Below are 26,321 nucleotides of genomic sequence, written 5' to 3' on the forward strand. Positions count from 1 at the left end.
CTCCTCGAGATATAGCACGTAAACGATAGGCATCGATGCACCTGACATCTGTGGGATAGATTCACTGTTCACTTAACGCTTTATGCTCTTGACGAGTCATAAGCGGCCAGCGAATGACAATTTTCTCCCGCGCATGCGTGAAATTTCTGTAACCTTCTTGGAAAGAGCACGGCTTGTACGTGAACCGATGTTGCCAAGTTTACATATGAAGTTTATGCAAGATTATGCGGGAAGTTTAAAACACTCTATCATGATATTATACATCCCCGCTACGCCAATACGGTATTAAATAATAAAACTAGTCGTGCATTAATGGAAACAAGGTGTTCACGTGCTCTTGTGCTCTTACTGACGCACCGCCACTGATTAAAGATGATAGATGAATGGGAGGAGATATGGATAATGTTGGTACAATGAAAGAGGAAAACGGGAGTACCAGAGACAAAGAACCCACTACAACTCTGCTTTGTCGTCCACAAATTTTATTACAATCTGGTGGGGAGGCACTGACCTCGAAAACAATAATCAACAGATCCAAAATGGAGCGAGGTTTGTGTTGTCACTTCTCAAAAGTCGTGGGAAAAATTATAGTATTAAGATTGGCGAGTTGGTAATTCAGTTCAAACCGAGAAACTTCAGAATTTTAAGAGAATATTCTATTAAAAATGATTCATTCTGTATTTTAAAAATGATAACAAACCTGTTTTTGTGAGTATTGGATCTACTGGTTCTTGAATTCTGACTCCTCTTGCTAAATCAACAATAGAAGCCGCCATTTCCTTGACTGCCTGAGACGGAAGTTTCTTAGGGAACATGGCGATCACAACGGCTGTCACGAACATTAATGTCGACAAAATAGGCCAACCTACAAAAATAGAAAATAATTAGAAAACATAAGCAAGTCAATGGAGCTAAATTGCTAATGCTAGGCTGAAGAACGTTTTCATTGGGTATTAGTCTTTGACTGTCTTATTTTATAGCCTAAGTACTGGTGTAGAATTGCGAGAACGTCTACACTAATGTCAATGGTTTACTGAAGGTCTAATTTTGGTCCCTTAAGAAGTTAACGCTTTATCACTTCCGTTTCCGGTTTATTGTGGACCAGCCTTAAGCTTTAAATAAATTACTGTATGTATGTCATGTATGTATGTATTTATTCACACTACAAATGGGTATATACGGCCTTAACTCTGCCAGCTGAAATAAATCATTATTATTATTATTATTATTATTATTATTATTATTATTATTATTATTATTATTATTATTATACCCGGTGGCAGTGGTAACTAATTACACTCAATAATGACAATTAATAATAAACACAACTAATAAGAAAACAATAATTAATAATAATAATAATAATAATAATAATAATAATAATAATAATAATAATAATAAGGAGCATCCTAAATTAAATGAAGCACGATCACTTAAAATAACATTCAAAGTAAATCTAATTTGTATCTTAACCCTGAGTTCGAACTAAGACCCACGAGTGTGACAGGTTCATACCTGCACAAGTGCCTTTCGGCACTACACTTATTTCGCTGTCAACTCACTCACTGCACTGATTTCACTAACACTTCTAACCATTTCACTGTTCAAATACTTTGCACACACTTCACTTACACAATAGACTTCACTGATACAACACACTTCCTCACTGATAGAACACTTCAAATAACAAGATATCAATTACACCCTTTAAATAGTATGTATAATATACTACCGTCTATTAGTAAAGTCCTTAAGCCTGTTTTTAAATACATTTTTGGTTATTGGTAAAGCCTTTAGTAAGTCTGCAGGTAAAGCATTCCAGTCCCTGATAGTACGATTGAGAAAAGAAAACTTTCCAGTATCCGTCTTCTGTCTTCTTTCCCTCAATTTATGTGAGTGGTCTTTCCTTGAGGAGTAATTTGGCGGCTGCAACCTATTTTTGATTTCTCTCCAGGCAGGCTCACCTCTGTATGTTTTGATCATTGCGCATAATCGAATTCGCGTGCTTCGGTCCGTGAGTGTGTCCCACACTGTACTGGTTTCCGAAAATAAAAAGTGAAGCTTTAATTATTTCTACTTCAAGATTAATTAGAAAACACACAGCACAGTATATCGTCGTTTGTACATGTAAAACGGAAATTGTATGCTTACAAAAAATTTGAAGTTATTGTTTTTATTTTTTATCTTATTAGTATAGTCGGTCAATTACGGGCAGACGGTATAGACATATAGTGGTAAAACTGATAATTACGGGCACCGAAAACATTCAGCCATTTTTCAGGAATAGACTGCAGGATTATTTATATCTAATTTGATAGAAACGTACGACAATAAAGATTTGTTATAGTATAGGTTTAGGCTAGCAAATGCTAGGTTTAAGGACATTTTTTATTCATTTGGACATATTTTATCTTGGTGCTATCACTAAGGGAATTTCTGTAACTAGAGTAGTGGTTAAATAGAGAATTAAATAAATGTATTTTTTACCAACGTTCTACTGTATAATATAAAAGGTTCATTTTAGAGATGCGTTAACTGACTATAGACTTTTTTTTGCAACTCAGCATAAGGTTTTGTACAGTTTATTTTCCCACGTTCTTTTATACATCGGAGTTCGTGTATGTATTTAACAGCGATACTCAAGGCTATATTCCAATGGTTTGTTTATTTTAATTTAATTGCGTCCTCATGGAGGCTATTTCAATTCGTGAGGAAGCTGTAAAACGTTGTGACTTTTCCTGCTTTACTAAGAAAGCTAATGTTATGTTCATATATTTTAACTATCTGAATACTGTACAGCCATTTCTGTTCAATCAGTTCTTTCCATGCTAGTTTAAGATATGATATGCGCCAATTCAAATCCAACCGAGGGTCGTAATATTTCTAGAACAAAAGTTTTATACCATAAATTCTTGACGGGAAAAACAGAGACTTTCAGTGTAGAAAGTAGCACGCAGATTTTTCTGTTGATTTCTCTCAAGATAACATAATGTTTTACTCCTAAATAATTACACTAATCTGATCCTTGCTTAAGAATTACATTCCTTAATTTTTATGACATAAAATTACTTCTTTTCATAGGACGGTAGGCCTAAGAGTCGTTCCTATCAAAAATTTATTTACTTTGTTAAATATGAGGCCTATAATAAAGAAGTTATTAAGATAATTTACTTATGAAATTGATTCAAATATAATTTGGTATAAGCTTCAATTTTTAAACGTTTGTTTTCTTAAATATAATACAATTATCTAACAGCTTTTAATATTATTTCAATACGCTCTTTTGACGTCATATAATACGTGTTTCTTTTCTTATAACAAAAAATATTTGAATGTTATTTATTAACATGAAGAACAGGCGAAAACGTTCATATCTATTTGAGATGTAATAGAAAAAAATAAATTTACAAATAGATAAATCATATTGATTGAGCATTTAATAGTACATTATGCAACGAGCCTATAATGGTAGTAATTTTCATACAAGCGTCTTAATTACTACCTTTATAGTAAAGTTTCATACGACTTTTTATGCTCGACCATATTTCTAACTTGAAATTATTCATAAGTATTCATGTTATTCTTATCCGACTGAGGAGAGGAACTGACCTTGTGCAATACCTCGTAAATTGTGAGATGTGCGCAGACGCGAAAGTATTGATTTTTTCCGAGAAACAAATGTCGACATTGACCTTGATATAATCTAGAGAGTAAAATAAACATTAATCTTGATATAACCTTGAAATTGAATTAGACATTGAAAAACGAGATGACAAATTGAATTTATTTGAATATTATTTACAATTAACGCTAATTATTATAGTAACAAAACTGTCTTTATTTAAAATATGGGTGATTTATTTATTTATTGTTGTCTTTCGATTGCATATCCGAGAATAATCGATACTTGCGCTTTCATATTGCTACAATGGTATTTTCTGATTGGTGGAACATCTGAACTTTAATGAATAGGTGTACTTTAATGAGGTCCATTAAAGGGCTGCTACCAGGTGTATAATTACTACATTTCGGCATTGTCGAGCATAAAATAAATTTATCATGTTATTTATTAAGTTCAGAATGTGTGACGAAAACAAGAACATGTTCAAGTTCAAACATAGCTGCCGAACAAATTTAAAAATTTACAGGTGAGATACTTTTCCCTTACCAATCCACCATGCTCCGACCCATTCTACGCTTGTTGGGCTGGGTTCGACGTCCAGAGGCCCCGCGTACAGTGCCAGGCACCTCCACGCCAGGATGAGGCCCAGGTGGGGGCCCACGTGTCTCAGAGCTATCACCTCTCCTGCAAAACCAATATCGGTATAGGCCTACAACAGTCACGCCATAGCTGAAAACAATACGTTTCAATGTGAATGAGGTAGCTTTACGTATGGGTTTGTGCACACGTGTCAGATTTTATTAACTTCGTTAATAATGTATATTCGCGCATATTGTTCGATTCTTATTGACGCACTTAAATCTTCATTAACTTTTCTGTCTTGTTCATGAACACTTTCATTAATATTTCATGAATTAAGCTTTCCTGAGATATTGCGTATGTAAGGGAAGAAACGATATCTGGTTATTTACTTACTTAGGCCCTAGTTATTTATTTATTCATTTATTTATTTACTTATTCATTTATTTACTTACTTATTTATTTACTTTCTTATTTATTTACTTATTTATTTACTTAGTTGCTTACTTATTTACTTATTTATTTATTTACTTATTTATTTATTTACTTATTTATTTATTTACTTATTTACTTGCTTACTTAATTACTTACTTACTTAATTACTTACTTACTCAATTACTTATTTATTTACTTATTACTTACTTATTTACTTATTTATTTATGTACTTATTTACTTATTTATTTATTTTATTTATTTATTTAATTTAGTTAATTAATTAATTAATTTATTTATTTATTTATTTATTTATTTATTTATTTACTTATTTATTTATTTACTTATTTACTTATTTATTTATTTATTTATTTATACTTGTATATGTTTGACATAATTATTTCTTATATAGATAAAATTTATCCTTCGAAGAGGAGGAAAAATTCAAATATCTTGGAGCAACAGTAACAAATATAAATTACACTCGGGAGAAAATTAAACGCAGAATAAATATGGGAAATGTGTGTTATTATTCGGTTGAGAAGCTTTTGTCATCTAGTCTGATGTCAAAAAATCTGAAAGTTAGAATGTATAAAACAGTTATATTACCGGTTGTACTTTATGGTTGTGAAACTTGGACTCTTACTTTTAGAGAGGAACAGAGATTAAGGGTGTTTGAGAATAAGGTTCTTAGGAAAATATTTGAGGTTAAGAGGGATGAAGTTACAGGAGAATGGAGAAAGTTACACAACGCAGAACTTCACGCATTGTATTCGTCACCTGACATAATTAGGAACATTAACTCCAGACGTTTGAGATGGGCAGGGCATGTAGCACGTATGGGCGAATCCAGAAATGCATATAGAGTGTTAGTTGGGAGGCCGGAGGGAAAAAGATCTTTGGGGAGGCCGAGATGTAGATGGGAGGATAATATTATAATGGATTTGAGGGAGGTGGGATATGATGATAGAGAGTGGATTAATCTTGCACAGGATAGGGACCGATGGCGGGCTTATGTGAGGGCGGCAATGAACCTGCAGGTTCCTTAAAAGCCAGTAAGTAAGTAACCCCGTGTTAATCCCTCAAGGGCCACGTAAATCTGTTGTTGCGATGTTCACGTTGATTACATATCGTGATTTTTTAACAAGCCACCTGTCCAGGATAGGAATTTCCCATAGGTCCGCCTGTGTATTGTGTGATGCAAATGAAGAGACAAACATGAAACACATCACTGCTACAAAAAGATGACTTCACTGTCAAGTGTCTAGGCATTGCACCAATAACAACAGCAACTTTCCTCACCAGTCTCTTACATTGGCTGAATTTGTATGAAAACATAATATGAAGAGTTCGCGGGAAAAACGATGAATGTCACAGTTTTCTTAAGGTTGATGTCATTATCTAATTCATGGATCACTACGAAATTTAATGTTGTTCTTATGAAAAATGGTAAAAAGGAGAATCATCTGTAGTAATGTCACGAGAGGTCTGAGATCTGCCGATAAATCCAGGAGCGATGCGATGAATATCGATTACTGCAATAAAGAAATTCGATGTTATTATTCAGTAATGCCAATTGCGAAAAGCGAAATACAGGTTTAACAATGTTAATTATATGTACTGCACTTTTCTCTTAATATTATAACATAAATGAAGAGTTCGCGGGAAAAACGATGAATGTCACAGTTTTCTTAAGGTTGATGTCATTATCTAATTCATGGATCACTACGAAATTTAATGTTGTTCTTATGAAAAATGGTAAAAAGGAGAATCATCTGCAGTAATGTCACGAGAGGTCTGAGATCTGCCGATAAATCCAGGAGCGATGCGATGAATATCGATTACTGCAATAAAGAAATTCGATGTTATTATTCAGTAATGCCAATTGCGAAAAGCGAAATACAGGTTTAACAATGTTAATTATATGTACTGCACTTTTCTCTTAATATTATAACATAAATGAAGAGTTCGCGGGAAAAACGATGAATGTCACATTTCTGTTAAGGATTAGATAATGATCTAATTGAGTCTATAACTGCAAGATGTAGTGCTGTTTCTATAGAAAAAAAGGAAAGGATTACTGTATTCGTGGTGATAATTCTCCTTTTTACCATTTTTCATAAGAACAACATTAAATTTCGCACTGATCCATTGAATTAGATAATGACATCAATCTTAAGAAAACTGTAACATTCATCGTTTTTTCCGCGAACTCTTCAAATACATTTGCATTATCTGCTGAAATCATAGTTTAATTTAAAATTTTATGATATAAATACAGTAACCTGATTAATACATTAATTAAATGAAGAATTGTATACCAATGCCAATTCACAGCGAGACATGTTGCTACATAGTGAAGCCATCTCTGTATAGATAATTAAAACACGAATTTTATTACTCCATACGGAAGGCTGTTTGATATATTTGAACATCTGACTTTCTATTAACTGTTTAATTTCATTCACAAAATACAATTTTATAGGCTACAATTATAGGTTGTTACCTGTGGGAGCAAGACCAATGTCAGCTGTGCCTCATTTCGACCTTTACTCGTGCTACAGAAAAGCATTTTTTATAGCTCGACAAACGCATTCTCGCTGTAGTGTGTAACGGAACTAAAGCTGCGTCTACACGTTCAATATTCCAATCGCGTATGCGTGCAATCTGGGAAGAATATTGAAAGAATCAAGTTTAAAAGGTACTTTCAATTAAGATACATGAAGATTTTGTGTCTACATGGTACGCCGTTTTGAAAGTCGTCTTCACTGCGTAAATATATTAATTAATATTAAATATCAATCTTGCATTCATTGCTTTAAAGTTGAAAGAAAAGTTTAACCGTGTAGTTGCATCTTAACGTATTCATGATCATCAATTTACGGGGAAACAGTTAGCGACAACGACTAAACAAAAGAACGACCATGCGATAAATTGATAGCGATAAATCTAGCTGTAAAAATTATCGCAAAGTGTGACTGTGATTGTTTGGAATTCAAAATTTCATTACACTTCATTGGTCGAAAATGGAATGACGTCATATAAACGAAATAGTTACCACGAATACAGTAATGCTTTCCTTTATTTTCTATAGAAACGTACTACAGCTTGCAGTTATAGACTCAATTAGATCATTATCTAATCCTTAACAGAAATGTGACATTCATCGTTTTCCCCGCGAACTCTTCATATTTTTTCCCCACTTAAAATATTGGAAAATATTTAAACAGAATTTGTCTTATTAATTCTCCCCTTTACAATGTAAATCCATAGAGTGTGAACGTCAAGCACTCGTACCAATCAGAGCGGCGCTGTTGCCCTTGTCCACGTTGTCGTCGATGTAAGCCATGCCGTGGGAGAGCAGAGCGATGCCTCCCATGCCGGCCCCGAGCTGGATGAGGAACATCATGGCCAGCGTGAAGTAGCAGGTGTCACCTGCCTCCAATTGCGGCACGGTCACGTTTGCATAGCAGATCGGCTCGGCGCTGTATTCTGAAAATATCAGCATCGTAGTAATTAATATCCAGCAGGAGTCATCAGCTCGAAGCACTATTTATTAGTATTTATTTATTTAACCTGGTAGAGATAGGCGTATGACTCGGTTAAGAGAGAAGTTTTATTAGATTAGATTAGATTTATTTATTTAACCTGGTAGAGATAAGGCCGTCAGGCCTTCTCTGCCCCTCTACCAGGGGATTACAACTATAACATGAACAATAAGATTACAATTAATATTAAATTTACAATTACAATTACAATAAAAATTAAAGTACGACAAGAATACCTGATTAATGAAAGCTAGACATTTTATCATAGAAGTTAAGAACAAAGAATATTTTTGTATTTACTAAATTACAAATTAAACCTACAATAACAAAATTCTATAGTGATGAAATTATCGGATATTGAGATATTTTGTGGTAGATTAAAAGAACTATTTACAAGAAACCATGTCTGAACGAGTCTCAATTACTGACCAAGTGCCTAGTAAGTTTGCGTTTGAATTGAATTTTATTTCGACAGTCCCTGATGCTAGCAGGTAACGAATTCCAGAGTCTTGGTGGGAAGAAAGGTAAGTGAAGCGAGACGACAGGTACGAAGGAATAGAAGAGTTCAATATTCTTATTGAATTTGGTATTCCAAAGAAACTAGTTCGATTAATTAAAATGTGTCTTAGTGAAACTTACAGCAGAGTCCGTATAGGCCAGTTTCTATCTCATGATTTTCCAATTCACTGCGGGCTAAAGCAGGGACATGCACTGTCACCTTTACTTTTTAACTACGCTCTAGAAATGCCATTAGGAAAGTTCAGGATAACACAGAGGGTTTGGAATTGAACGGGTTACATCAGCTTCTTGTCTATGGGGATGACGTGAATATGTTAGGAGCCACAAACGATTAAGGAAAACGCGGAAATTCTACTTGAAGCAAGTAAAGAGATAAGGTTGGAAGTAAATCCTGAAAAGACTGAGTATATGATTATGTCGCGTGATCAGAATATTGTACGAAATGGAACTATAAAAGTTGGAGATTTATCCTTCGAAGAGGTGGAAAAATTCAAATATCTTGGAGCAACAGTAACAAATATAAATGACACTCGGGAGGAAATTAAACGCAGAATAAATATGGGAAATGCCTGTTATTATTCGGTTGAGAAGCTTTTGTCATCTAGTCTGCTGTCAAAAAATCTGAAAGTTAGAATTTATAAAACAGTTATATTACCGGTTGTTCTGTATGGCTGTGAAACTTGGACTCTTACTTTGAGAGAGGAACAGAGATTGAGGGTTTTTGAGAATAAGGTTCTTAGGAAAATATTTAGGGCTAAGAGGGATGAAGTTACAGGAGAATGGAGAAAGTTACACAACGCAGAGCTGCACGCATTGCATCCTTCACCTTACATAATTAGGAACATTAAATCCAGACGCTTGAGATGGGCAGGTCATGTAGCACGTATGGGCGAATCCAGAAATGCATATAGAGTGTTAGTTGGGAAGCCAGAGGGGAAAAGACCTTTGGGGAGGCCGAGACGTAGATGGGAGGATAATATTAAAATGGATTTAAGGGAGGTGGGATATGATGGTAGAGACTGGATTAATCTTGCTCAAGATAGGGACCAATGGCGGGCTTATGTGAGGGCGGCAATGAACCTCCGGGTTCCTTAAAAGTCAGTAAGTAAGTAAGAGATAAGGCCGTCAGGCCTTCTCTGCCCCTCTACCAGGAGATTCCAACTATAATATGAAGAATAAAATTACAATTAGTATTAAATTTACATTTACAATTACAGTACAATTACAAATAAAATTACAATTAGTATTAAGTTTACAATTACAATTACAATAAAAATCAAAATACGAAAAGATTACCTCACTAATTAAAGCTAGATAATTTATCATAGAAACACAAAGAATATTTTATATTTACTGAATTACAAATTAAACCTAGAATAACAAAATTGTATAGTGATGAAATTACTGGATATTGAAATATTTTGTGATAGATTAAGGAAACTATTTACAAGAAATCAATTACTGACCAAGTGCCTAGTAAGTTTGCGTTTGAATTCAATTTTATTTCGACAGTCCCCGATGCTAGCAGGTAGCGAATTCCAGAGTCTTGGCAGGGCTATTGTGAAAGAGGATGAGTATGAGGAGGTGCGATGGGATGGTATTGTTAGTACTGTTTCATGGCGAGAGCGTGTGTTCAGATTATGGTGGGAAGAAAGGTATGGGGCGCCGTTTGCGCTGTTCCCTGAAAGTAGTCCCTGAAACTATACGCACATGTAAATCTTTGCCAGATGTCACACGCATTTAATGATGAACGGTTTAATGTGTGGAAATGTCCATGTAGGCCTATATTTTATAACGAAGAAAATTTTCATATTTTATTTGGAAGAAAGAGTCATTTTTCGTACGAATTATCCATAAAATATGTTTTTTTTCTGAAAATATCGTAATCATGAAGTAATTTCACAGTTTTCTATCAATTTCCCAAAAATTCGCGGATGTATTTCACTTAATTTTGGACTTTCATTAAGGGATTTGCATTTTCCACGCATAAAATTAAGTTTTTAAAACATTTCGCGTATATCGTTAATATATAAAAAAAATCACACCCCTAATAATGCCATACACATTAAACGTTACTCCCACTGAAGTTTACTGTGTCTGATGTCACCACTTCCCCTTCACTGCTCTGAACACTTCTCCCACCCCTCCAAACTACTGAGCAAGCTTACTCCGAATCTCGGGTTGCCAACCGTTTGGAATTTTTCCGGATTGTCAGGAAATCAGTCCTCTATGCAGGAAAAAATTAAATCCTTTTCAGGACGCTTAATGTCCGGAATTTTTCTCATTGCAATATTATATTCTGAAATTTCATGTTGATATTTCATTATTGGAGATCCGACGTAGTTTGCAATGGCTTGGTAGTAAATCAGCATTTGTTTAACTTGAGTGATTCTGATGTGCATCTCTTTAAGATGGAAGCACTGAATGTGTATCAGAGGGCTACTGACTGTTCGCAAAAATGGTTTGATTACGATTCTTCACTTCTTAAGAAAATCACTTTTCGAAGCCTTAATGATACTTTCACATTCAGTGTCCTTACTGAAATTGTAAATATATTACATGTTAATATAGAACTTACTGACTTACTTACTTACTTACGGCTTTTAAGGAACCCGGAGGTTCATTGCCGCCCTCACATAAGCCCGCCATCGGTCCCTATCCTGAGCAAGATTAATCCAGTCTCTATCATCATATTCCACCTCCCTCAAATCCATTTTAATATTATCCTTCCATCTATGTCTCGGCCTCCCCAAACGTCTTTTTCCCTCCGGTCTCCCAACTAATACTCTATATGCATTTCTGGATTCGCCCATACGTGCTACATGTCCTGCCCATCTCAAACGTCTGGATTTAATGTTCCTAATTATGTCAGGTGAAGAATACAACGCATGCAGTTCTGCGTTGTGCAACTTTCTCCATTCTCCTGTAACTTCATCCCTTTTAGCCCCAAATATTTTCCTAAGAACCTTATTCTCAAACACCCTTAATCTCTGTTTCTCTCTCAAAGTGAGAGTCCAAGTTTCACAACCATACAGAACAACCGGTAGTACCTATAATTGTTTTATAAATTCTAACTTTTAGATTTTTTGACAGACAGAACTGGGATTTGAAAATGGTGATGCATTGTACTAAGAGTATTGCCTATTGAAAGACATGATGCCGATACTGAAAGACCTACCAACTCCTCAAGAACGCTGTTTTGAAGACGCGTAGTGTGTCAAACTTAAAGAAAATTGCTGAAAACATAGCCCTACATGCTCTTCCAATTAGTAATTCTCATGTGGAGCGAGTTTTTTTTTTTTAATAAAGAATCTCTGGACTGACGAGAGGAACCGGATGAAGCCAGAACTTGTAAAATCAGAACTCTTAGCAAAGACAAACTTTAATATGTCATATATAGAGAATTTTTTTATTATATTTCAACAAACAAAGAACTAATAAACAAAAACAAAGGAAGCAACAAGTATTCTTTCAAACAATGTTAATGTAGTGAGTGTAGGGACATGTATATCTGCCTCTGTGTTTTTAAATGTGTACAGACTTATGGCATGTTCATTAATACAGGGCTACACCGCTACAACCAAATAATAACAGGAAGGTAATTCTAATTGTTTAATTCAGCGTCAAAATACAAGTGTATTTACATTGAAATTCATTATAAGTTTTTTTTCAAGTATAAAACCCGAATTTTACTTCACATAAAACACATATTTTCACAAAAAAAATAGGTAAATACATGTTTTCAGGAAATCTATTATAAACACATACAACTTGGAGTATAAGTTTATGTGCTTTTTTATTTTTTCTTGCTTTTTCGGGTGTGACCCAGTTACATTTTATTTATACAATAAATTGTGATATGTAGGCTATTTTACTATGAGATTGGTAATCAATTTCGAATTTTGAAGATTATTCATATACGAGTATTACAACAGTATTGTAAAATATTTGTTATTGTATGTAATTCTTGCTTGCAATAAAATCTTTGTAATCTTCCGAAAAAAAATAAATGAATAAATAAATAAATAATATATTTTTGTAGTTATCTATTCATTTTGTCAGTATTGTTTATTTGTATTTGTCTATAATTTTAATAATTATTTGTATGCACTGTTTTGTTATTCCTTGTACACTGTAAATCTTGTGCTGAACTGTTATTGGCCCCAGGCTGTTGTACAGCAAAATGAACGAACGAAGAACAACAAACAAACAAACAAACAAACAAACAAACTAATAAATAAACTAATAAATAAACAAATAAATAAACTAATAAATAAACAAATAAATAAATAAAATTAACCAAAAAAATGTGTCCTGAATTTCCGTCTGCTGGAGTTGGCAACCCTATCCGAAACCTGAATGCTCCGAGCAGATGATCCCTGGTATACAAGATGTAGTGCGACACTAACAACGTGGTAGACGAGAGAACTTAGTTGATTAGCGTGACAGTGGGAATGTGGTAGATGGGGAAACAGTCCTATAATCTTTTCGCTGTAAGAATAATCCTAATGTAAACAATAGCACGTGACTGAAGTGAGGCTTCATTGGCCGCTGTTTGGAGCCATAGATTCTCAGTATGTGTTCCCGCCTACTGTTGTACATTCTGTTTCATGTTAAACATTTCCCGTTACTCGTCAAGTAGGCCTAACCTCACTACTATGCATTCGTTTGTTTAGGAAACATTTAATTTATAATTACTGTGATTAAATTATTTTTAAGTCTTATGTCTTCACAATGGACAGTTGAGGATTCAGAAGCCATACTTCAGTACCACGTGCTTACGGGAACAACTACGAGTTCCAGTGACGCCAGCTTGTTACAAGAACAGACTACCTCGGTATTACTGTTGGTATTCATCCGCGTTCATAGTACATAACAAAATATAAAAATAGCTTTTCTTTTACACAGCGTTTTACACATGAGTGAAGTTAAATGTTTCATCGTATTTAACAACTAGAATTCAATTTTTTATTTCCAAATAATATAAGATTATGGTTTCCAAATACGAACTATTTTTCCTGCGTCATGTGAATGCTTCGACTGACAGCAACGTGCTTATGTTTACATTAGGATTTTTCTTACAGCGAAAACAGTATAGAGTGAGTGTCATCGTGGAGGACTAGAACGCTTGACTTGATTATAAAAGGACAGCGTCAAATTACAATGACTTTCCATGCCTTATTGTTAGTCACCGAAGTTTACATGACTTCTAGAGACTTACCTCCAACAGTGCCGTTCGAGATGTGTCCGTAGGACGGAGTGGTACCGTGTGTGAGATGGGGCAGAGTCATCATGAAGCAGGTGAGAGCTTGGAACGTGGCACACGTTGCTACCCATCCGGGGCGATTTCCTCTGCCACCCCAGTAACTGATTACGAGTCCTAGCAGTCCCTGAGTTATTTCGTTGCTCACCACAACCCAATCTATAGGAAATCATAGTACAGGTTACAATATTATTTTGCAAATATACGTACCGGTAATAATAATAATAATAATAATAATAATAATAATAATAATAATAATAATGATTTATTTTAGCTGGCAGAGTTAACGCCGTAAGGCCTTCTCTTCCACTCAACCAGCAAAAGTATACATACATATGTATCAACTTACAAAAATTTAACAATTTGATTTAGATAAGAGCTACATGTATACAAGAGTTATTTACGAATTAAAGAACAAAATACTATGAACTATTAATTAAACACTGAAATACAAACTATGCAGCAGAAATAAGCTAAAATACATAGAATGTTAATATATTTCAAATAATGTTAGATAATAGAAAGAGATTATTATGAGACAATTTTGAAAATGCAGCACTATCAGGATGCATGTCTAAAGGAAGGAGTAACAATGTAGACAGTGAGGGTGCTATTCATAGACATTTCGCTAGTCCCCGCTACGAGCGTGCTAAATAGGATTCATATCATATATCATATCATATCATATCATATCATATCATATCATATCATATCATATCATATCATATCATATCATATCATATCATATCGCTAACACTGGTTTATGAATACGAAAAACGTTAGTTCGCTGATCATCCACCGAAAATCCGCGCTAAGAATGTCTATGAATAGGGCCCTACTAGTTTAAGTCAGTATGATTGGAGTGAAATGCTAAGAAGGTTATCTTTTAAGCTGTTTTTAAAAGTGTTTATTGTCTTGCAGCCCCTAATACTTTGTGACAGGGAATTCCATTGTCGCAAGGTGAATACTGTAAAAGATGATGAATAACGAGATGTTCTATGAAGAGGTATACTTAACGCGCCACAGATAAGTAATCTGGTATTTACGTCGTGGTTAGAGTATAGATAAGAGAAACGAGATTATGTAGTAGAGTCAATAATTTCGTGAACTGGTTACCTGCAAATCTTCAGTACATTGTACCCTAAAATACACTGTACTTTCAAACCGTATCAATTATATATATATTATTTATCAGAGATAATACGAGGTCTAATCTGATTAGTGTAATATGTTACTAGTCAGCGATGTATGCAATGTACGGGGAAAGAAACTAGCCATCTTGCCCCATCTCCTGAGGCCAGTTTGAAATCCATCTCTTCAATAATGGATGAATTTGTGAGAAAATTTGGCGTGAAGTCTCCATGATGGTCAAGGCCTGAAGTCAAGGGCTGCCGAACATTGAAATCTTTCAAATATAAGTTAGAAAATTATCTTATGACGAGTTGCCAAACTAACTTACTATTATGACAAGTGTTGTATTGCATGTTTCCACGTATTCACATGTTTTTAAATATATTCAAGTCATATTTAAATTATTTTATATTTTTGTTTTCATATGTCCTGATAACAGTATATCTATAATGTGATAACTTGAGCTATATATATATAATCATAATTTTCCTTACTGTGTGTACCTAAAAATATTGTATTCATTGTATGCTTTGTACTTCACTATTATTATTATTATTATTATTATTATTATTATATAATAATTGTCTTATATTTTTATACTTTGTATGTCTAATTTATTTTGACCTGCTGTTCACATTTTATTATGTTTTTTTATTTCTATATGTTATATATTATGTCTGATTTCTACTTACTTGTTGCTTACATTATATTATATTATTATTATCTCATTCAGTTTTGTGTGTAAAATTGTAGTGTACTTTGTAAATTTGTAGTGTTTTTGTAATGCAGTTTTACTCCTGGTTGAGTGTCAGAGAAGGCCGTATTGCCTTAATTCTGCCAGGTTAAATAAAACATTACTATTATTATTATTATTATTATTATTATTATTATATTTTTATCCTAATGCATTTTAATATATATATTCACTTATAATTATTTATTTTGTGGTTAATTATTCCTTCCCGTTTACCCTGTACTGTTTTTCTTCACTTCTCAATTATCGGATAGTGAAATTAAAATAGACTATTCATCTGTATACCTTATTTTATTTCAAGAAGTGCAGTTCGATGGCTCCTTTGAACAGCCACTTACAGATTTATGATTTCCTATTCAAACACCTCTGACAATTCCAGCCTGTCCTCTCGTCCCAACATTGCACAGTTGCCACAATCCTGGTGACCCTCGAAATGAGACTGACGGGATTCTTGGATTCGGAAAAGCTGCAGCAACTTTGCCTCCACGTGGATTTGATGAGAGCCTGTCAATTCTTCTGAACAAGGGTTGTGATTGGTTACTGACAGGAGAAGACAAGATTTCCGTCACAGTAAGGAAGACATTTATTTATGACAACCGATTAGTAGGGGGCAGTAGAAGGTCTGTCGACAAAGTCCTTTCTATGAAACTGCAATCCATGAAAAAAATACAGTATAATTTCTCCAGTGAGTGAGATTCACCCTTTAACTTGAAGAAAAGAATTGACCAAACTTTTTAGTCACATTTATTGTCATATTTCTTCAATAAATAAAAAAAAAGACCAATGTAACCGTCTTCTGATTATATTATATAACTATGAATACTTTTAAGCGAAATATTGTTGACATGTTGTTTCATCGCTCGAAACATGGAACAAGGACACTCACTGACTACTTCGTGGGAGAATCCGAAGCTCTTCGCCACCACGCCGACAGTTGCAGTGAAGTAGCCGAAGGCAACCCCTTGAAGAAACCCCAACGTAGCCAACGAGACCACGAAAACTCTGTAGGTGGCGAACCTCTGAATGCATTTGGGCTCCCAGTAGAATCCGTTCATTCCCAGCCCGCAGTGCAGTCTCGTGACCTCTAGTCGCGCTGGGGCGGTGAAGTCTTGGTCTATCGCCTGGGTGCTGTGAAGAAGCGTCTCCGGGCGAATCATGGTTCCAGATCCTTTTCAACAAACACAGTTGACACTGACTTTACTTTCGGATTTATTACAGAGCCACAAGTTTTAACGTTACAATAGCAATTTATGTAACCAGTGCATACTTACTTACTGGCTTTTTTAAGGAACCCGAGGTTCATTGTCGCCCTCACATAAGCCCCCATTGGTCCCTATCCTGAGCAAGATTAATCCATTCTCTATCATCATATCCCACCTCCCTCAAATCCATTTTAATATTATCTTCCCATCTACGTCTCGGCCTCCCTAAAGGTTTTTTTTCCCTCCGGCCTCCCAACTAACAATCTATATGCATTTCTGGATTCGCCTATACGTGCTACATGCCCTGCCCATCTCAAACGTCTAGATTTAATATTCCTAATTATGTCAGGTGAAGAATACAATGCGTGCAGTTTTGTGTTGTGTAACTTTCTCCATTCTCCTGTAACTTCATCTCTCTTAGACCCAAATATTTTCCTAAGCACCTTATTCTCAAACATCCTTGACCTATGTTCCTCTCTCAAAGTGAGAGTCCAAGTTTCACAACCATAAAGAACAACTGGTAATATAACTGTTTTATAAATTCTAACTTTCAGATTTTTGGACAGCAGACTGGATGATAAAAGCTTCTCAACCGAATAATAACAGGCATTTCCCATATTTATTCTGTTTCCCATTATTTCCTCCCGAGTATCATTTATATTTGTTACTGTTGCTCCCAGATATTTGAACTTCTCCACCTCTTGAAAAGATAAATTTCCAATTTTTATATTTCCATTTCGTACAATATTCTCGTCACGAGACATAATCATATACTTTGTCTTTTCGGGATTTACTTCCAAATCTATCTCTTTACTTGCTTCCAGTAAAATTCCCATGTTTTCCCTAAACGTTTGTGGATTTTCTGCTAACATATTCAGGTCATCCGCATAGACAAGCAGCTGATGTAACCCGTTCAATTCCAAACCCTCTCTGTTATCCTGGACTTTCCTAATGGCATACTCTAGAGCAAAGTTAAAAAGTAAAGATGATAGTGCATCTCCTTGCTTTAGCCCACAGTGAATTGGAAACGCATCTGACAGAAACTGACCTATACGAGCTCTGCTGTACGATTCACTGAGACACATTTTAATTAATCGAACTAGTTTCTTGGGAATACCAAATTCAATAAGAATATCATATAAAACTTCTCTCTTAACCGAGTCATGTGCCTTTTTTGAAATCTATGAATAACTGATGCACTGTACCCTTATACTCCCATTTTTTCTCCATTATCTGTCGAATACAAAATATCTGGTCAATAGTTGATTTATTACGCCTAAAACCACACTGATGATCCCAAATAATTTCATCTACATATGGAGTTAATCATGGTTCCAGATACTTTTCAACGAACACAGTTGACACTGATTTTACTTTCGGGTTTATTACAGAACCATAGTATAATCTCGGTAATTATGGTACGAGTGAATGTTTAGCGCTTGGGCGTAAGCTAATTTTCACCAGTGTTTATAATGAAGATTGTACATGTGTTACATACAACGTTTTATGCTATTCTAGCATTAAAATATGTAAAAAAATGTTATGACGCAGTAGAGACATGAGTACTGGATATGACGTAATTTATATTGCACGGTTGTTAAGTAACAGTTTCTAAGACAATGTTGTTTTGTTATACATCTTGATTACACAACGTTTAACACTATATCACTTCGGAATATGTGTCACTAGTGACTTGTGCAGCAAAATAAGTTTATTAGACGTTCAAATAAAAATTTTTCAGATTTATTTTCAATGAAGAATACCAGATATTTTGAAAGTTATTTGCTTGCATAATAATGAAACATACTCCCCTCTGAATGTTTTTTTTTTATGCCAAATGCTTTTTCTTGAACCTATCCAGCTTCAGTTTTTGAGTTTCAACGCGAAAACGCAAATAACAATGTCAGGACTATCAGTGGGTTTTTCATGTGGGAGTAATGCAATAGCTATTTCAGTTCATTATGGATAATAGGTAAACATTAAAAAAAGGTCAGGTTTGCTATGCTTTCGAACAATAGACATAGCATCTTGGTATAGCTGCTGCATGTAGAGGGTAAAATCATTTTATCCTGCTAAGAGATCTTGCTGAAATGATCGGGAGACTACAAAATGTTGTAAGCCTCTTATTTTATCAGTAAGTAATACCTTTTGTCTTTCCTTAGAGACTGTAATTTTTGCGCTCTCTCGATCCAATACTGAAGAGAATAACACACACACACACATATATATATATATATATATATATATATATATATATCTACATCACACCGCCATTATGTATATGAAAAAAACCCAACCCTACTTGATTAATAACTATAAAAATATTTGATTTTTAATAACAATATTATCTTACATAAGTTTTGTGGTTATATATATATATATATATATATATATATATATATATATATATATATATATACACTATATAGCCGCCACTCAGTAAATTATAGAAATGAAGATCTAATTTAAGATATTCCCTACATCTACTTACATAACTCCAAAACGTTTCACTTTCATATCTTCAATATAGCATTAATGTGTATAATTAATGAAAAATAGTCACATCATGGCATTAACTATAATAATATTTCATTTTTAATGGTAATAATGTCATCAAACCACCTCAAGTTTTGTAGATTGTAACATCCAGTACACAGCTGTACTCAGAGAATTACACACCGCAGAATCAGACCTGTAAATATTTTTAGTAAGTCTTGAAGTTTTTAATAACAAATTGAATTTGAGCTCTAAATATGTCAGCAATCCTGTAGGTCATGGCCTTCGTGTAATAGCCTATTGTTTATTGGAGTGTGTTTGTGTTTTGTTTTATTCTGAAAAACCATTATTTCTCAAAACTGACGACAGATTTTGAAAAGTAGGAAAATGATGTAGGAAAATTAAGATTTCACTGAAAACTACTATATTTCTGAAAAACTTTGGGGTCATTTATAAAAATCTGTTTAGCCGTTTTCCCGTAATTTCCATTACCAGTTCAATTTATATATATAGATTGTACATGTGTTACATACAACGTTTTATGGCATTCTAGCATTAAAATATGTAAAAAAAATATTATGAGGTAGTAGAGACATGAGTACTGGAAATGACGTAATATATCGCATGGTTGTTAAGTAACCGTTTCTAAGACAATGTTATTTTGTTATACATCTCGATTACACAACTTTTAACACTATATCACTTCGGAATATGTATCATATGTCTTGCTCGTGTTAAATTTTACCGTACCTGGTTAACATGTTTCGGCCTGTTGTTGGCCTTCTTCAGAGCTGGTTGTTCCTGGTCTTGGCGCCTTTTGTTTTGTTTTGATATTAACTTTAGGGCCGTATTTATTAGAATGTTTACTTGTTTTTATGAATACTACCACATCTCAGAATATTGAATGCCTTTTTCTAATACCTCGTATAATTTAATTTGGTGTGTTCTCCATTAACATTTGTAATACAGACAGCATCATTGAGACAGAGTGTGGCAGGAGTATGGTAAGAAGTACACTAATTTTCCTCCTTTTCGAATGTGTGTTCTGGCCTTGAAACTCTAGTAGATAATGACATGACACACCCATCACAGATACGACAATTCAAACATTGTGGTTAAGTCAGACACAAACAGTGCGCAGCTATAATGCCTGTACAACGCGGAAAAGTTGCATCCTGAACACGCTAATGGTACACAAAATTACAAGCTGAAATCACCCAAGACTCTCAGAATAAATTACCCAAGAACTACGTTGAAGCACACATTCGAAATGGTTGAGTATGTAATAGAATTTTAGTAATAGCGAGATGGTATTTAGAGACTGAGAGCGAGGATTTGCCATGTGATTACCTGACATTCATCTTACAGTTGAGGACTACCTAGGAAAAACAAACCCAGGCCAAACGGGAATCGAACCCACGTCCAAGCGTAGCTATGGATCAGCAGATAAACGCTGCTACCGCCCAAGCCAAGACTTGTTAATACAGGGACATCATTTTACTTTTACTAACATTTTTAACATTAACCTGGCTATATCTTTGGATTAAAGGTCTAGAACCGGAAACACCGCTTGCTCCCCCTTCCAAGACTGGAGTTCGATGATACTGGTGTAAAATACAAATCACTTTACTAGGTATAGGAGGGAAGAAAAGTAGTTCATCCATTTATGTAAACTAGGAAATATCGCAATTTTGAGTTTGATAATTTTCATTAGGTTCTTGTTTAATCAAAATACAGTACTGTATTAACAACAAATGTTTTTACTCACGAACTGAGCTATACATTCGGACGTATTAATTATGCAGTGTATTTTGTACTGAACAGTTATATTACCGGTTGTTCTGTACGGTTGTGAAACTTGGACTCTCACTCTGAGAGAGGAACATAGGTTAAGGGTGTTTGAGAATAAGGTGCTTAGGAAAATATTTGGGGCTAAGCGGGATAAAGTTACAGGAGAATGGAGAAAGTTACACAACACAGAACTGCACGCATTGTATTCTTCACCTAACATAATTAGGAACTTAAAATCCAGACTTTTGAGATGGGCAGGGCATGTAGCACGTATGGGCGAATCCAGAAATGCATATAGAGTGTTAGTTGGGAGACCGGAGGGAAAAAGACCTTTAAAGAGGCGAGACGTAGATGGGAGGATAATATTAAAATGGATTTGAGGGAGGTGGGGTGTGATGATAGAGACTGGATTAATCTTGCACAGGATAGGGACTGATGGCGGGCTTATGTGAGGGCGGCAATGAACCTTTGGGTTCCTTAAAAGCCATTTGTAAGTAAGTAAGTAAGTATATTGTATTGTTACAGCACATTAGCGTATAATATAGAGAATGAAGTTAAATTGAAAAATAATCATAATATGGATATTTAAACACATTTTAGAAAATGGTTGCCGTTCATTTCGAAACAGGCTTCAGTTCTTTTGTGCATATTATCGCACTATAGACTATTGTACCTAATTCCAATTACCAGTTTCGTCCTTCGTACGAGTAACTCATGTTGAAATAATTCTATGCCTACTCTATAAAAGAGTACCTTACATACTGTAAATTTAATCTTCACTTCTGCCCGATTCGAAAAGATAAAATTACTCAGAAATGCTATCTACTGTCCGTTCAAGTGGTTTTGTCGCAGGGTCGTAGAAAGGGGGGGATCACGTGACAGCTAATTACTTAACGAGGCCCTTTTATTTAAGTTATTTTGAACAGTTGTATAATATTACGTAGACGTCCAATTCTTAACTGAAATTAATGTTTTCAGAACAGAGCTAAGACAGCTCAGCTACTAGACTTTACAGAGGGTGAGCAGAAGCAGGTGGGGGAAACCGGGATGCGACGTAGGCAAACGGACGACAGTACCTGTGCGAAAATATGATTCAATATTGAAAGCTCTTTCGTCACTGGAAAACGCGAACATATTTCTGGAACGTACTATACTCACTAACTCAGTACTGCATACGCGACCTTGGTTCTGTGTGGAGGACGGTTGGAAGTTTACTAGTAGAGGGGGTGAGAGTGAAGTACGTTCAAAAACTCAGGTACAATAAAAATTGAAGTAAAAATAAAATGATGTCCCTGTACAACAAGTACGAGTAGGCTAATCGCAATACCTTAAATAAAGCTTTAAGTTTTATTTATAATTTAATGTGCAAATATTAAATAACCAGATGTTTTCTGGGTATAAGATATAAGAATTTAACATTGCCATTTAATATTTTATGTGTGGAATTTAAATGTTTAGCTTATAAGTTGGGTCACGTTAAAATTCAGTAGACTTATGAAAACAATAACACATCTCACTATACGTATTAATCCTTCAATAACTGCAGTAAAATTTAATCATTTCGTATAGAAAAGCAAGTACTAGATTATTACACTATAAGGAAAGTAATTTATTCGTCGACCTGTTGTATGTGGCGAAATCCACCAATGCACAGGTGAGAAAAAGAGTTCTACGACAACTAGACTGCTGACTGGCTGCAGAAAGCGGTTTGTTTGAAGATCTTTTGGAGTAATTTGATATGTCTGTAATTTTTTTAGTTTTGTTCCTTAACTTTTTACATTAATTACTAAAGCTCAAAAATAAATCCAATTTTTATCATTAATTTCTTAGATATTGCTTCCAATAAAAAACTACTTATCACAAAAAAAACTTAAAGAAATTGTTGTAGTATATGAGATACTACCACATAACCGCCAAAAGAATTGCTTTAAAATAATGACATCACAATCATGGCGACGATGAAAAATACTACCGGGACCAGGACAAGAACCTATTTAAATTTAACAAATATATTACTTCTTTACAAGTGTGCTGCCCAATATAATTTCTTAGATTATTTTTTATTTTATTTATTTATTTAACCTGGTAGAGATAAGGCTATCAGGCCTTCTCTTCCCCTCTACCAGGGGATTACAACTTCAATATTAAGAATACAATTACAATTATAATTACAATTAATATTAAATTTACAAATACAATAAAAATCAAAGTACTAAAAGATTAACTGATTAATAAAAGCTAGACAGTTTATTGTAAAAGTTAAAAAGAGAGAAGCATTTCTTTTATAGATTAAGTAAAAATTAAACCTACTCTACGCAGTAAGAAAATGCTTAATAAGTTGCCTTTGAACGCTACTAAATTCCGACAGTCTCTGATGTCACTGGGTAGGGTATTCCACAAGCGCGAGAGCGAGATTGTATATGATGATGAATACGATGATGTTTTATGTGTTGGTATGGCTAGTATGCGGCTATTTTGCGTGCGTGTGAAGAGATTATGATATGATGACAGGTAACTGAAACGGGAGGCAAGGTAGGTAGAAGTGTGAAGGACTTGGAAAAGGAGAACAAGAGAATGAAAATTTCTACGTTCTTTAAGCCGTAGCCAGTTTAGAGTTTGGAAGGAAGGGGTAATGTGGTCAGCGCGACGGACATCGCAGACGAAGCGAACACAAGAATTATGAACACGTTGTAATTTTTGCGACTGGTTGACATTGAGGTCAGTCAGTAGAAAATCACAATAATCGAAGTGGGGCATTACTAGTGTTACTAGATTACTGAATAAATAAAAATAATTTATCACTTTATTTACACTTGAAACTTCCGTATTTATACCAAAAGTTATATTTTACATGTAGTGTACTAATGCACAACACTCGAAAATGATCGATAGTCGATTTTGTGTCGTATCCTGGAATAATCGTAGACGGAATTCCTAGAACTCTGTGTTAAATAGTTTAATTAAGAACTATTAATGAAGCGCCAATTTGTAAAAGATCCGAAAAATGAATTAATTTTCATTAGAAAACAATTCCTCTTTTTACAAACACAGTAGGACCTCGACAATCCGAACCTCAATAATCCGAACGCACTACCGAATATAAGTACAATACCGGAAAGCACGTAAAACGAGACATTACTGGAGAGGAAGATCCAAAGATGCTTCCTTCTCTACCTAATCCGAACGAACTGGTAATACGAACTACCATCGGACCCAATTAGCTCGAATTATCGAGGTTCTACTGTATATGTCTTAAGGAGGAATAGTTGGGTAAATAAAACGTACCCGAGCCGCGAAATTAACATTACATTAAATTGATTGTCTACTAATAACTCCTTTATATTTATCACTATAACTGCTACTAATGTTAACACCCACGTACAGAAATAAAAGTACCGAATTCTTACCTGAATTTTAATAATGTATCCGCTAAGTTAAATTAAGAAAGAGAGCTTTCAATGTATCAGTATGACAAAATTCCACAAGTTCACTACCATTTCACAACACATATCACATTTGAAAACGCCATTTCGGTTTCATCTTGTTTCTTCACCATCGTAAGAAATCAGTCCGTCAAATAATGTTGCGAGAGATAGTTAACCTGAGCCTGTAATCTTATCTACAAACTCCAGTTATCTTTATGCGTCAGATATGAACTGTGTGTTGCATTATTCCCACTCAGTCTGACTTTCGTGGAAATATGCTGTGAAAAATTTAGATTCACGCCTACACACATTTCAAATTCTTCCAGAATTTGTCAACTTCCTTTATGTTGAAATTAGACATGTTCGAAGGTCAAAAAGTGCACCAGCGTAACAGGAACTTTTTGAAAATATTACATCTAAAATAACGGGTAAGTCAGAATTGATATCTGACGGAAGAAGTCCTATTTTCAAGTTGGAGCACAAGGTGGTCTATTTATGACGGGAGTTGAAATTTTGTTCAACAGCGCAAGGAATCATAAAACTAGGTCGAAATTTTGTAAATGGTAAATTTATACAAAGAATATATTAATGTAATTTGTTTTCGCTTTACTTATTTATTTATTTATTTACTTATTTATTTATTTATTTATTTATTTATTTATTTATTTATTTATTTATTTATTTATTTATTTATTTATTTATTTATTTATTTATTCATTCATTCATTCATTTATTGATTGATTTATCTATTTATTTATTTAATTACTTATTTATTTACTTATTTATTTATTTACTTAGTTACTTCTTTATTTACTTATTTATTTAGTTATTTATTTATTTATTTATTTATTTATGTATTTATTCGTTTATTTATTTATTTACTTATTAATTTATTTATTTACTTATTTATTTTCTTGTTTATTTATTTATTTATTTATTTATTCATTCATTTATTCATTTATTTATTTATTTCCTCCGATAACATTTTTAGTTGCCTTTCGTCGTTTCCGCTCCTTGAAATGGGCAAGTCTTCCTAAGATAACAAGAAGCTGGCAATAATAGTGCACTACTGTACAATAGGACACACATACAAAGAAGTGTTCGGAAGCCAAAGCAACTCTTCCTTTTTGTGTAATTGAGTTGCGTGGTTAGAATGCAACGTACGGACAGGATTTATCAATCGATTAATATCTTCAGTTCACCTATTGTCGTGCAGATCGCAGCACCTGTTCCCTTCACTTGATTTTTCAACGAAACTTTCGCATAGAATTAACTTTGTCATTTATTTCCTCAGTTGTAATGTTGGATTGGGTTAACAGTTTGAGTTCTAAAATCTCCATATTATAGCTTCTCTTGGTCGGTTAGTTAGATAATTAGCGTCGATGGGACTGGTGAGAGAGAAATGGTATTTCTCGAGACTTAGGATTCTCCATGTGATTATCCGACATATGCCTTGCAGTTATCGAAAACTTCGGAAAAAAAAGAGAATCACGGAATCAGACCAGAGAGTATCACGCCCTGTAACAGTATTGTTAGGTAGAAGAGACTTGCTTATAGC

The 26,321-nt window shown here is 34.2% G+C and overlaps 1 protein-coding gene across 2 annotated transcripts in view; it reads right to left on the reverse strand.

Annotated features, from left to right (window-relative positions):
• The window catches only part of LOC138694956 (solute carrier organic anion transporter family member 74D-like), a 45,127-nt gene extending 20,189 nt beyond the window's left edge, over positions 1-24,938 (reverse strand). The window contains exons 1-6 of one of the 2 annotated variants that reach the window (XM_069819179.1): positions 24,746-24,938; positions 16,736-17,017; positions 13,923-14,123; positions 7,932-8,126; positions 4,169-4,306; positions 701-865 (exon numbers count right to left, since the gene is read on the reverse strand). In XM_069819179.1, coding sequence (XP_069675280.1) covers positions 701-865; positions 4,169-4,306; positions 7,932-8,126; positions 13,923-14,123; positions 16,736-17,006 — 970 coding nt within the window. In that variant the 5' untranslated portion in view covers positions 17,007-17,017; positions 24,746-24,938. The remainder of the gene's footprint in view (positions 1-700; positions 866-4,168; positions 4,307-7,931; positions 8,127-13,922; positions 14,124-16,735; positions 17,018-24,745) is intronic. The other variant, XM_069819180.1, reaches the window with a different exon arrangement.
• Between the last annotated feature and the right edge of the window lie 1,383 nt (positions 24,939-26,321).

The sequence above is a fragment of the Periplaneta americana genome, chromosome 2 (assembly GCF_040183065.1).
Source record: "Periplaneta americana isolate PAMFEO1 chromosome 2, P.americana_PAMFEO1_priV1, whole genome shotgun sequence".
Lineage (NCBI taxonomy): Eukaryota > Metazoa > Arthropoda > Insecta > Blattodea > Blattidae > Periplaneta > Periplaneta americana.